Here is a 14,914-nt window from a genome sequence, read left to right as displayed (position 1 = left end):
CAGTCGCTTTTTTGGTCACCAAAAGCCAACACCGCCTTTTGAAAACGGCTTGGCATTTTATTTTTTTTTGTTCAAATATATTTTATTAATTTTCAACTACAAAATCAGTAAACAGACAAGTACAGTTAGCAGAGTCATTCACCAGAACAAAACTTCAATCTCACCCCCCCCCCTTTCCCTTTCCCACCCCAGGAGTCCATTGTCATGTCGAAACTGAGAGTCAAACTTAAAGATTCAACAATCTACTACGAGCATGTGGGGTCTGACAGAATCTGCGGCCCAGACCTCGATCCAGGTCTCCCACCAGTCTCCGCTCCAGCATAGCATGTATTATCATCAAGGATCGCCACTGGGCATAAGACGGGGGATCCCAGGACAGCCAGTTAGTGAGTATTGCTTTCTTTCCCATCAGGAGCACTCTGGTTACGAAGGCTGACATTCCTTTAGGTTTAGGCGTGGCTATATTGTAATAGCCGAATAATGCTCTCGGCTGCGGGAGCCATCGCCTCCCCCAAAGTAATATAATGTAGTGTCCTAAATGTCTCCAAAACTGTAAAATTTGGGGGCAGGTCCAAAGCATATGACCCAAAGAAGCATGAGCCTGATCACATTTCAGACAGGAATGAGATGCAGTAATCCCCATCCGAGCTGCACGTTCCGGAGAAATATAGAGTCTCAAAACAATCTTCAATTGTAGTTCCCAATGAGTAATATTAGGAGACACCTTCTGAATATGCTTCAGCACCCGCTGCATCTGCGGTGCCATTAAAGCACATTGTAAATCCTCTGCCCACGTTGCCGCTAAAATGGCCAAGTTCGGGCCAGGTTGGCAGTCCCGGACACCCACAATGTGAAATCGAAGAGGAATCCTCTGTTGTGCAGAGAGACTGAAGAGTTCCGAAAGAGCATCCCAGTTGTCCTCGGTAAGGTAATCCACTGGTAGAGATTGAACGTAATGTCAGATCTGATAATAGGCAAAAAGATCAGTGTTCAGTAAATCAAAAGTCTGGTGTAATTATGCAAAGGTTGCCATTCTCCCCTCCTCCGAAAACAAGTGGAAAAGATATTGTAATCCATGTATACTCCACCTTTTGAAGGATGTATTTTGTAGTCCAGGCTGAAAGGCTCCATTGCCCTGAATGGGTAAATACAAAGAAACCCCAGAGGACAACTTAGCAGATTTACACACCCACTTCCAGGTTCGCAGAGCCGGCACAAATATCCGGTAATGTGACACCAAGGGACGTATCTGCGGGTCTGCCACATGTAAAAAATAGCTGACATGAAAAGGAGCCAACAAAGATAATTCCAGTGGCGTGGCAGTAAAATCAGATATCCCCCTAAACCAATCATTAATAGGTCTCATCTGGCAGGCCATAGTGTACCAGCGAACATTCAATAAACCATATCCCTCCCATCCCTGGGCAAGCACATCCTAAGAAATTGCATATGGGGGTCGCTTATCTCCCCAGAGGAAGCATTGCAAACCTTTGGTTAAACGTGCATTATGGGTGTAAGATAATAACAGAGATAGCACCTGAAAGCGAACAACCATTTGGGAAAGAGTACCATATTGAAAAGAGCTACCCATCCCGCCACCGAAAGGGGGAAAGTGGACCAGTTTTATATGTTTTGTAAGGTGTCTTGCATCAGTGGTGAAATATTACTGTCATAAAGAGTCTTAAGGTCTCTAGGAATCCAAGTTCCCAAATATTGAATCGATGTCGTCGCCCCAAGTAAAGGGAAAGTGTCCCACCCATGTCTGTTGCAGAGCCACCGGACTAGCTAGAGCAATAGATTTCTGATAGTTCAAAGTAAAGCCCGAATAAAATCTAAATTCATTTAGCGCTTGCAGAAGATGCATAATAAGAACATAAGAAGTTGCCTCCGCTGAGGCAGACCAGAGGTCCATCTCACCCAGCGGTCCGCTCCCGCGGTGGCCCATCAGGCCCATTGCCTGAGCAGTGGTCCCAGACTATCCCTATAACCTACCTCTACTCCTATCTGTACCCCTCAATTCCTTTATCCTCTAGGAACCTATCCAAATCTTCTTTGAAGCCTTGTAACGTGCTCCGGCCTATCACAGCCTCCGAAAACGCGTTCCATGTATCCACCACCCTCTGGGTGAAAAAGAACTTTCTGGCATTTGTTCTAAACCTGTCCCCTGTGGTTGGAGTTGGTTAGCGTAAATAATAAATCGTCCGCAAAGGCTAGCACTTTTATAGAGTGGTCCCCAAAGGCCACTCCTACAATATCAGGGTCCAGAGACACTGTACGCAGAAATGGTTCGAAGTACAACAAGAAAAGGAGGGGGGACAAAGGACACCCCTGTCGGGTACCTCTTTCAATTAGTATAGGATCTGTAATAATCTCATTAACAAGCAATCTCGCCCTCGGTGTCGAGTACAACGTGCATAACGCTGCAGCGTACCAGCCAGTCATTCCTATAAAGTCTAACACCTCAAATAAATAAGTCCAATTGACCTGGTCAAAAGCTTGGGCGGCGTCTAAACTAAACAAAAGCATTGGGGTATTATGAGATTGCGTATGAGCCAATGATAATAAGGCCTTGCGAACATTGTGTACCGCCTGTCGGCTTTTTACGAAACCCACCTGTGTCGAAACGATAATGTTTGGGAGAAGAGTTGCTAGTCTATCAGCCAATATTTTAGATAAAATTTTAATATCTACATTTAGAAGAGAAATAGGACGATAGGACTCGGGGGCAGTGCTCTCCTTTCCAGGCTTCAATATCAAAGTAATTAAGGCCTCATTCGCTTCTATGGGAAAGTGTTCATCCTGTATCGCCTGAGAGTAATAGTCCCGCAAAAAGGGCCCCAGCTGCATTGAGAGAAGCTTGTAAAATTCTGCCGTAAAGCCATCCAGCCCTGAGGCAGAAAAATTTCTTTGGTGGTGAATTGCCTTTTGTAATTCTTTAGGGGTAATGGCTGCATTTAAATATTCTACATCTATAGCAGAGAGTGGCAATAAACCAGAATCCATCAAATAGTCCCTAATAAGGGGTTCAGCCCCCGAGTCTTGGCGACCGTATATCCTCTGAAAATGAGCATTGAAAATCTGAGCTATGTGAGCAGTGGAATTCTGCAGGTGACCCGTAGCATCCTTCAATCCCAAAACATAACGATGTCCCTGGGCCTGTTTTGTCAACCCCACCAATAGCTTCCCTGTGCGGTTGCCATATCGATGATAGCGATACTTTTGATACAAAAGCATTTTGACTGTACGCTCGTGTATATAGGAATTAAGGGTCGTTTCCACTGAAATTAAGTGTTCCCTAGAAGTTTGTGTCGGGTGTTGTGTATAGTGGCGTTTGCTAATTCCTTTTCCAACCTAATGATGCCCCGGGACAAACGTCGGTTTCGAGCTATAACATAGGCTATACAGTCTCCTCTGAGCACCACCTTTGCAGTGCTCCAAAATAGCGCCGGATTATTACAATGTTGACCATTAAATTCAAGGAATTCTTCCCATTTAGATGTTAAATAAGTTTTGAAATGGTCATCAGAAAATAAGTAACTAGGAAAGCACCAGCGTACTGGTCCCCGTATACCAAAGCCCACATTCACATCAAGCCAAATCAACGCATGGTCTGAGATTACGGCCGGGTCTATTTCCGCTGAATCCACATTCTGAAACGCCCTATTCGTAGTAAGAATATAATCTATTCTAGATTGTGTATTGTGCGCCCTGGAGCGATGGGTATAATCCCTTTCTGAGGTATGTAGAAGTCTCCAGGGATCAACTAAATCTAAGGTGGCACAAAGATAAGGAATACCTCTAGTTTGTGGAACTCTTGTGCTTTGTCCCGGCGTAGAGCGATCACAGTTTGGGTCCATAACTTGATTGAAATCTCCCGCTAAATAGATTGGCATTTTTTAAGAATCAAATGGAGGGCTCATTTCAATGCTGAAAATCTCATTTGCATGTCAGTGTCAAAGACTGCTAGAAACCTTGCTAAAGATAGAGATAATACCTTTTGATAATCCGCTGCTAAACCGCTGGAAAACAGTTTAGCAATGGTGTTAAACTTTAGGTATTTGTTGAGAGCATGGAGGTCTAGAATTGGCCAGAGACCTCCCTTCTTTTTTGGTATCAAGAAATACTTGAAGTAGAACCCTCAGCCCCACTTCTGCAGAGGAATAGTTCTACTGCATTGAGCTTAACAAGGACTGAGCTCTTGATAAAGGAGGATCTTCTGAAAGAAACTGAAGAGACTCTCTCAGTGGATAGTTTGAAGGTTTTCTCAGTAAACACAGGGCATAACCCTGAGCCACTACCTGGTATACCCAATGATCCTGATCCGATGTTATAAGACACAGCACTGAAATACTTTTCAAACGGAAGCTTGCAGGCTTTCAGCAACCACTTTTCCATGCAAGAGCAGAGGGCACAGTCAATGTCCCGATTCTCAGGACAGAGAGTCTGAACTTACCAGTTGTGTGGGTCAGTAGCCAAGATAGTCCTATTACATCAAGAGCATCTCTTGATGTTGCTTGCTGTTTATGACATGGAGGGGAAAACGGCTAACGCAAAAATCAAATAGAGAATGGCATGGGGAAAAATTTGGCCCCATTTCCGCACGTCCCCACGAGCCCAGGCCCCATCCCTGCAAACTATTGATCCTATCCACACAAGCCTTGAATAGTTCATACTGAACTTATTTTATTAAAGTATAAAAAGAAACAATATTTATTCTGTACAATTGTCATTTTATAAATCAGAGCTCTGGCTGCCAAACTAGAGGAAGAGATCTTCAGCTGGCAGGGTTTTGTTTATAAATATTTATCAACGCAGCTACAATGTCTATAACCCAAAACAAAAAAATAAAATAAAATCACCACAAGTAAAAACCAAAGATGAAAGCTGAAGGAAGATATTAACAGACTACACAGTGATACTAGCAGTTTGTCACAGAATTATGTGAAACCAAAACCTGTTTGATTTTGTTTTTGTCCGAGATCACAGAATTATGGGCCAGACCCACAACGCTGTGATGTTTTTCTTCTGCTATCCTAAAACAGCTGGAGAAATCTTGCAAAGCTATAACAAATCTTGAGTGGAAAAAGTAAATTCTGACTGGAAAATGCTCACACACTGTCCAAAATGCATATAACATAACTCATGATTAACAGGAAACATTTTTTGTACCTTTCCAGAAGTGTGGTACGACAATGGAATTGTGAAGGTATCATCACTAACATTATGAAACAAAACACGGGCACAGCCATCTGAACTTTCCATCTGACCTATGATCAACAGAAAATAGTGGATCCCTGCCATTAAGACTTATATGAAAAAAATAATTAGCAGTACCCTGCTATCTATCACAAATTTCTCTAAAGACCCAGTGACAACAAAATGTTAAATTTCTACACAAATATATACTACAATGTTCATACTGTGTATGAACTGTGGTCTTTATATTATTTATTTATTTTAAGAATTTTTATACCATTTACAGCTAAAGGTTAACAGAATAAACATACGTAATCTCAAAAACATAATAAAAATAAACATACAAACAAGCTTTAAAATTCATAGCTAAAAAATCCTAAAATGAGTTTGCATAGAAACTATTAGCTTATTTAGAAAGCTTTCTGGTCTTTAGAAATTATTTGATTTTACATATAAAGTTTACTGTTTATTTTGGTATCATTCATATAGCAAATTCTCCTCATAAATTGGGTAACTACATACTGTACTTGCCCTACTCGACTGCTGCTACACTTCTTATTCTCCAGTGCTTCATGGCTCAGAAGCTACCAGCAGGCACAGGAATAAAATTTTAGTAATAAGTGACCAGGATTTTTCCATCCTTGCTTTATGCTACTTTCTATTAACACGTGGCAGACAGAAGTTTACAGCAGTCTTGTGTTACTCCATCTACTATACGACTTTCAAAAGGGTATTGAATCTTTCAACATGTACTGTCTTTTTAAAAGAATGCCACAACTTTTAGCAAGACCAGATATACACAGTAATGCTCAACAGAGATATAACTGTTTACAGTAAATATTCATTTATTTATTTAGGTCGTCCTCCCAAAGGACCCCAGAATGAGTTACAAGAGTACATTCACAATATACTGTAGACAGGACATGACTTAAGTGATAATACAGACTTGGCGGATATATCATAGTTGAAAATGCAGCATTTCCAGTACAGACATAACAAATGTGGCATAGCTTTTGTGTTACAGGTCTAAAACATGGTTGATAGTATAGCAAGAACTCATGGCAGCCAATTAGCTAATTGTTTCTGCATGGGCAGGAGCGAAGGAAGGTTGCAACTGCCACCATTCACCGCTGGACCACCATGGATACTTAAGGTACGCGGAGGAGGGAAAGAGATAAAAATAATTAGAATTGGGCTGGGACAGGAGCGGAAGAGATCCCTACTGTCCCGGCCACTACTGGACCACCAGGGAGATTTAAGAGGCGGGGGAGGCTGGAGGGATCCCTCTTGTCTCAGCTAACACTGGACCACCAGGTCTCGCCTTAGGCCAGGTCTCTACAATAGGCCTGGCAGAGTCCTACAAACATGTTCGGGAGGGGGAGTGAGTCAGTGCTGATCCGAATATAAACTGAGACTCCCATTTTTGGGAGCGCAGGGAAACGTGGGAGAGACTTCGGGGTAGCGGCGAGAGTAGCTCCGCCCACCCCCACCGCGTCAGCGACTCGCGACCGGGCTCCTCCATTAAAGGAGGAGAGCCAACGGCGCGCAGCCGTTCGGCGCGCAGCGAAGGCGAGCAGCAAAGGCGCTCGCCTTAGCGAGAGCGCCTTTGCGAAGAGCCAAACTACACTCAACTAGGATATCTTAGAGCAGCATCCTATCCCTTTACCTTAAACCCTCCCCCTAATCTCACAAACCCTCATACTTAACTTGCTATTCTCACACTAACTCACAGAGAGCCACCCCTTCATACCCTCAGCTCTTAACTTCTTAATCTCTCAGACAATCAAAACCTTCACAATCTCGCATTAATCTCTCAGACACCCTAATCTCTCAGACATCAATATCTTTCGCAATCTCACACTAGCTCTCAGTCGGCTTTTTCTAACTTTCTCTCTTTTTCTAATTTACTGACAGGCAGACTGTTATGCCTATGGCCAGGGGGTAACTGAAACTCAACATACTACGTGATATGTCTCCTCAAGTCTGCTTATCTGACCTCCTTGGCCTGGGTGTTGCCAAAACAACATCAAAAGGACAGTAAAACCAGATGGAAAGCTGGTTTCTGCAACAAGTTTGCTGATCTGCTATCCTGACCTCCTTGACCTGGGTGTTGCCAAAACAACAAAGAACAAAAGACCAGGACCGGGTGTGCCTGAATCGTAATGAAGGACGCTGGTTACTGCAGGACCAGCTGTTTAGCTATGAACTCAGCAGCTTTCACCCTTTATAAGGACGGGACTGTGCCCCTAACATTAGAATCCAAGACGTCTAAAGGTCTAAAGGGACAGTCTCCCGTGTCCACCCACCTATCAATTGCAGGGATTCCCAATTGTAAAGGATGGTCGTTGCCTGGGATTACGGTGAAGCTATTTATATATATATATATATATATATATATATAATAAAGGGTTATTGTTTATGCTTTTATATTGTCTGTGTGCTTTTCTGAGTGTCACTGATCATCCCATCTGACAGAAATAAGTGGCGGAACACAGACCTAAATCACAACTTGGAAATGGCAGGGAGGACTAGAAGCGCCAAGGCTACAATCATATCCAGCATTCCAGCCACCATGGGAATCCAGGAGGAGAACACGGACGGCGTGCAGAGGGAGGAGGATCCAGGACGATGGACAGAGGTCTCCGTGCAGAACGAGTCCATCCCTCGGCATTACACTACAGTTTCCACGCAGACAGAGGAGGCCGCTCAGCTGGATGGGGCCCTCATGCAGGAACTGTGGAGCCTCAGGGAGGAGGTGGAACGCCTGAGAAGCATCCGAGAGGATGAAGCCTACATCGACGGAGTCGTTCAGGAGTTGTCCCAAGTCACAGAACATGCCCACGACAAGTCCATTCTCGAGACGCCCAAATCATCAGCTTTGAAACCAACATTTGGGATACAGGCAATGGCTAGCGACAATGGCACCTGACAGCTGGTGACCTCTTCCACAAGCAAACATAGGAGATCCCCCCCTTTTTCAATCTCTTCATCCTCTTCTTTTTCTTCCCAACAGGCCAACCCTAAGTCAACCCCTCACCTCGTCCTGAGGAACAGATTCCAGATTCTTCAAGAAGAAGCTGCCGACGACGAACAAGAACAGACCCAACACGAAGAACAGGAGCAGACCCAACAAGCAGCTCCATCTGATGACCGGCTCCCCCCCCCCCCCCCCACAACGAAAGAAGTGCAGAGTTATAGTCATTGGGGACTCCATGCTGAGGGGCACCGAGGGACCAATCTGCAGACCGGATACACACTCGAGGGAGGTTTGCTGTCTGCCTGGAGCCAGGATACGGGACGTCACCACCAACCTGGGTAAACTACTCACACCTCGACACTGCCAGAAACACCCAGGAGACCATCACCAGAGACACCCAGGAGACCATCACCAGAGACTTCGGAGCCTTGGGTGCAAGGCTGAAGCAGACGGGTGCGCAGGTGGTCTTCTCTTCAATCTTCCCAGTTAGAGGCAAGGGAAGAGCCAGAGATGAATGTATCCTAAGAACCAACGAATGGCTACAAGGATGGTGTCGGGATATGAACTTCGGATTCCTGAATCATGGAGAGGCGCTACAAGAACTTCTGGGACCAGACGGACTCCACTTGACCAGCAGAGGTAAGAAAATCTTCGGACACCGACTAGCCCGCCTGCTTCGTTGGGCTTTAAACTAGGTAAGTTGAGGGAGGGTACCTACTCATGTACTGGTGCGGAAAGGAACTATCCTGATGGGATGAGTCGACACTCTGCTTCCGAGGTAAGGGCCCACATAGCAAACAGTTCTCTAGGAGCCACACAGACTCAGGTGGAAAACGCCTTACAGCGACCTAGCATACACAAAGTGTGGAGGGCCATGTATGTTAATGCTCACAGTTTAGGCAATAAAATTCTAGAGCTGGAAACTGAAATAAGGGATGCCAACCTAGACGTGGTGGCAATAACCGAAACTTGGTTTACGGACTCACATGAGTGGGATATGGCTATACCGGGGTACAATCTACTTCGTCAGGACAGAGAGGGCAGGTTAGGTGGAGGGGTAGCACTATACATTAAAGAAGACATCAAAACCACCAGGATCACAGATGTCAAGTACACCGGGGAGTCCCTCTGGGTTAACCTGGCAAGAGGTGGCAATAAATGTCTGTATCTTGGTGTGGTATACAGACCCCTAAGACAACTGGAAGACATGGACGCGGAATTAATTGAAGACATAGAGAATATCACTCTACGGGGCGACACTGTACTGCTAGGGGACTTCAACATGCCTGATGCAGACTGGGACATATTTTCAGCAACAACCAGTAGCAGCAAGAGGCTTTTGACCTCCATAAAGGGTGCACAACTAAAACAGATGGTAACGGAGCCCACTAGGGCCCAGGCGGTCCTTGACCTGGTACTCACCAATGGGGAAAGCGTCTCAAGAGGTCTCGGTAGGAGATACGCTAGCCTCCAGCGACCATAACATGGTATGGTTCAACCTTAGGAAAGGATTCCCTAAATCAATCACAAAAACAAAGGTACTTAATTTCCGGGGCACCGACTTCACACGCATGGGAGATTTCGTCCATCAGACGCTGCAGGACCAAGCAGAGTCCGGTAATGTGGAAGCTATGTGGTCGTACCTGAAATCATCCATACACGAAGCTACTAATCGCTACATAAAATCGGTAGACAAACGACAAAGAAACAATAAACCCCAATGGTTCACTGAGGAGATCTCGCACCTCATTAAGGAGAAGAAAAAAGCATTTCTTTCCTACAAACGTACGCAGAGAAGAGAAACTAAAGTAGAATATAAGACCAGGTCTGCAGCGGTCAAAACAGCAGTTAGGGAGGCCAAACTTCGAGTGGAAGAAACTTTGGCAAAAACCATTAAAAAAGGGGACAAATCTTTCTTCAGGTATATTAGTGATAGGAAAAGGAACACAGACGGTATAGTACGCCTTAGAAGACCGGACGGAAACTACGCGGTGGCGGATTCCGAAAAAGCCGAAATACTAAATGAATATTTCTGCTCAGTCTTCACCTGTGAGGCACCGGGACACGGACCACAGTTGAAGGCAAAACAAATTGCGGAAGACCCATTTCAGAATTTTGAGTTCACACCTGAAGACGTCTACAGCGAGCTGACAAGGCTCAAGGAGAACAAGGCCATGGGACCGGACAATTTACACCCAAGAGTGCTTAGAGAATTGAGAGATGTTCTGGCGGAACCATTGGCCGTGCTCTTCAATCTCTCACTAAGCACGGGGAAAGTTCCGTTGGACTGGAAAACAGCCAACGTCATTCCTCTGCATAAAAAGGGTTGCAAGACTGAGGCTGCGAACTATAGACCGGTGAGTCTCACTTCAATAGTGTGTAAACTCATGGAAACACTAATTAAGCATAAATTAGATACGATCTTGAATGAGGGGAATCTCCGGGACCCCAGTCAACATGGATTCACCAAGGGCAGATCCTGCCAGTCCAATCTTATCAGCTTCTTTGACTGGGTAACAAGAAGGCTGGACTCGGGAGAGTCCTTGGACGTCATATACCTAGACTTCAGCAAGGCTTTTGACAGCGTCCCACACCGCAGACTGCTGAACAAGATGGAATCGATGGGGTTAGGGGTAACACTAACTGCATGGGTTAAAGATTGGCTAAGTGGCAGACTTCAGAGGGTAATGGTTAACGGTACCCTCTCTAGAACGTCGGAGGTGACCAGCGGAGTGCCGCAGGGCTCAGTCCTGGGTCCACTCCTCTTCAACATATTCATTAGGGATTTGATTCAAGGGCTTCAAGGTAAGGTAACCTTATTCGCTGATGACGCCAAACTATGAAATATCGTAAACGGCTACAATCTACAGGATACTATGGAACAGAACCTCCGTACTTTAGAAAGTTGGTCCTCTATCTGGCAGCTGGGCTTCAACGCCAAGAAATGTAAGGTCATGCATCTCGGAAATGGAAATCCATGCAGAACTTACACTTTGAATGGAGAAACTTTAACCAGGACTACGGCAGAACGAGACTTGGGAGTGATCATCAGTGCAGACATGAAAACTGCCACTCAAGTGGAGAAGGCTTCATCTAAGGCACGTCAGATGATGGGTTGTATCAAGAGAAGTTTTGTCAACAGGAAGCCTGAAGTCATGATGCCATTGTACAGAGCCATGGTGAGACCTCATCTGGAATACTGTGTGCAATTCTGGAGACCACATTACCATAAAGATGTGCTCAGAATTGAGTCGGTTCAGCGGATGGCCACCAGGATGGTCTCGGGGCTAAAGGGTCTCTCGTACGAAGAAAGACTGAACAAATTGCAGCTCTACACTCTCGAGGAGCGTAGGGAGAGGGGAGACATGATTGAGACATTTAAGTACATCACGGGACGGGTCGAGGTGGAAGATGATATCTTTCTTCTCAAAGGACCCTCGAACACAAGAGGACATCCGCTCAAACTCAGGGGAGGGAAGTTTCGTGGAGACGTCAGGAAGTACTTCTTCACGGAAAGAGTGATAGAGCATTGGAACAAGCTTCCAGTACAGGTGATCGAGGCCCGCAGCATCCCAGACTTCAAGAATAAATGAGATACCTATGTGGGATCACTGCGAGGGTCATACCAATGAATAGGGTCGCTAGGGTATAGACTTAATAGAGCAGGCCAGTAGAGTGGCAGTATGATCTGACTTAAGGGGGCCAGTAGACTTAAAAGGGTGGGTCAATGGTGTGGGCAGACTTGATGGGCTGTAGCCCTTATCTGCCGTCATCTTTCTATGTTTCTATACGGTACTTTCATAATAGCCACTCCAACAGTTTGTTTCCATCGTTTTTAGTTACTTATTTCATCACAGGTAGTCTATGGAGCTCTGGACAGAGAACATCTGCTAGATGTAGTAGTCTACCTAGATTTCAGCAAAGCCTTTGACACAGTTCCTCATAGGTCTTATGCTTGGCAGTTAAAATTTAATGCAGAGTGATGCACTTGGGGAATAAAAATCCAAAGGAGCTGTATGTGCTAGGGGATGAGCAGCTAATATACATAGATCTCAAAGCTGCAAAACAATGTGACAAAGAAGACCATAGATGGAAGGATGCTGGGCTGCATGGAGAGAGAAGAATCACTACCAGAAAAAGTGTGGTGTTAATAACTTTGTACAAGTCATTGGTAAGGCTCCACTGTGTTCAGTTCTAGAGACCTTATCTTGCTAAGGATACAAGACAACAGTGGTCCAGGGGAAGGCTATGAAAATGATATTGGGATTGTGCCAAGAGACATATGATAAAAAGGAAGTATTAGGATTGTGTCAATCCCATGCATTTTTAACTCTATCACTGTTATTTTGTCTCCACTATCTTCAGCAGGAGGGCATTCCAGACATTCACCACCCTCTCCATGAAAAAGTATTTCCTGATGTCACTCATAAATCTTCGATCCCACAATCTCATAATATGTCCTCTAGTTTTACTGCTTCTCCTTCTCTGGAAAATATTTGTTTGTAGATTAATACAATTGAAGAATTTAAACGTCTATCATATCTCCTCTATCCATTCTTTCCACTAGGGTATACATATTAGTGATACCCAGTTTAGGGCAAAATTTTTTGATTTGATTCAGCCTATTGAAATCGATTTTTTGAGTTTATTTTTATTTATTTATTTATTTAAAAAAATTTCTTCTCCGCTTAGTACCTAAGCAGATTACAATACATACCGACATGACATAAAGACAACATAGTCTCATTAAATCTTGATCATCAATCCTACACACAACTAGTAAAATAGCACACAACCAATAAAAGTATGCTCTGCACAAAAGTTCTAAAACAGCCCTAATACCCAACTAATGAAAGGCTTTAACAAATAAATAAGTTTTCAGTTGTTTTTTTTAAAACACATTTTATCTCTACACAGTCTCAGATACCCTGGTAATGCATTCCACAAACATGGACCCACTACTGAAATGGCTGTCATTTGTGTTTTCTTATAATGTGTCTCTCCAAGTGCTTCAATCGATAACCTCATTGCAGACTGCGATCTCAAAGCTCTGCGAGGAATGTATTGTTTCAACACCTATATCAGATATCGGGAGGCTAACCCATAAAGTACCTGGTACATAATTGTCATGACTTTATAGTCAATCCTCATTTGAATTGGCAACCAGTATAGCTGCTTCAATATTAGTATTACCGCATGTGATCATTCCAAACAACCCCTGTAATCATTCTTGCTGCAGCATTTTGTAGAACCTGTTAACACTTTGATCTTAACTTTTGCAATTCCCATCAGCAGTGCATTACAAAAATCCAACTTAGACACTACAGTACTTTGTACCACAGTCCAAAATCAGTTATAGACATCATTGTTTTTCACTTTTGACAATAATCTCAACTGAAAAAATGCTCCCTTTATAATATGCATAATTTGGGTCTGCATAGAAAGTTGCGATTCCAACTGTACACCCAACACTAACATGAGATGAAATAGGAAATGTCATATCTTGTACCCTCAACTCTCTCAAACTAAACAGTGACTTGTCATTCCCTATAAACATCATTCTAACAGGACAATGAGGAGTCTCAATAGCATTAATCCCAGCTCCTTTGCTGGGACAGAGACTTCAAGTGGAAAAATAAGCCAAAATGAAATGTAAACTTTAGAAGTTGAATAGTTCTCTCACTCCTTCCAACACAATGTAGGTTTGTTCCCTCTCTCGTATTAACAGCTGTATCCTATCATCCACTGAGGTAAAAAGATGGACATAATATACTTTGAAATGAAAGTCTTCATAGATTTCAACTAATTCAGAACACTGCGGCCAAGTTGATCTTCGCAAAACGTAAATTTGACAATGTCTCCCCACTTTTGTCCAAACTCCACTGGCTCCCAATAATCGCCAGGTTTCATTTTAAATGTTCCTGCCTAGCTTTTAAAATCCTACACGGCATCCTCCCTCCTCCAATCCCTCTATCTTGGAACTCCCCGAGTCCCGACATTACCAGGCCCACCCAAAAACTTAAACTTTCCTTCCCCTCACTAAAAGGTATCCTCTTTGCAGGAAAATCTCTCTTCTTCAGAATTGCAGGGCTTTGGAACAACCTTACTACCCCCACTGCAGACTCAGGTCTCCTTCCAACTATTCCGTAAGCACCTGAAAACCAGTCTTTCCCCCCTATACTCAATCCACCAAACTCAATGTGCTATTCTTTTCCTTTATTAAGCTCTTGTAAACCGTGCCAAGCTCTATATTCATGGAGAGGATGTGGTATATAAACTTAAGGTTTAGTTTAGTTAGTTTAGTTTAGAAGATATAGGCACTTTATGGAGTCATAAGTTAATAAAATAGCTGGCAGTATAAGGGAAACTACAGGCTGATGATCGAACTAAGAACATAAGAACCACCATCTCCGGATCAGACCTTCGGTCCATCAAGTCCGGCGATCCACACACGCGGAGACCCAGCCAGGGTCATTTTAGTCACCCATATCCTTCTATGCCTCTCATAAGGAGATGTGCATCTAGTTTGCTTTTGAATCCTAGGACGGTGGATTCCGCAATAACCTCCTCTGGGAGAGCATTCCAGGTGTTCACCACTCGCTGCGTGAAGCAGAACTTCCTGATATTTGTCCTGGACTTGTCCCTCCCCAGCTTCAGTCCATGTCCTCTTGTCCGTGTCACATTGGACATTGTAAATAATTTATTTTCCCGCTCTATTTTGTCGATTCCTTTCAGTATTTT

General features: G+C 43.9%; 1 protein-coding gene across 5 annotated transcripts in view; it reads right to left on the bottom strand.

Annotated features, from left to right (window-relative positions):
• COBLL1 (cordon-bleu WH2 repeat protein like 1) overlaps nt 1-14,914 on the bottom strand; it is a 204,171-nt gene that overhangs the window by 173,427 nt on the left and 15,830 nt on the right. For 3 of the 5 annotated variants that reach the window (XM_033945066.1, XM_033945072.1, XM_033945068.1), the window contains exon 1: nt 5,170-5,259. The exons of the other annotated variants lie outside the window; for them this stretch is intronic. In XM_033945066.1, the coding sequence (XP_033800957.1) occupies nt 5,170-5,249 (80 nt within the window). In that variant the 5' untranslated portion in view covers nt 5,250-5,259. Of the gene's footprint in view, nt 1-5,169; nt 5,260-14,914 lie in introns of those variants that run through there. 5 annotated transcript variants of the gene reach the window in all.

Source organism: Geotrypetes seraphini, chromosome 5 (genome assembly GCF_902459505.1).
Source record: "Geotrypetes seraphini chromosome 5, aGeoSer1.1, whole genome shotgun sequence".
In the NCBI taxonomy this organism is placed as follows: domain Eukaryota; kingdom Metazoa; phylum Chordata; class Amphibia; order Gymnophiona; family Dermophiidae; genus Geotrypetes; species Geotrypetes seraphini.
Note: the sequence above shows the minus strand (reverse complement) of the source record. Positions and strands in the feature narration are given on the sequence as shown.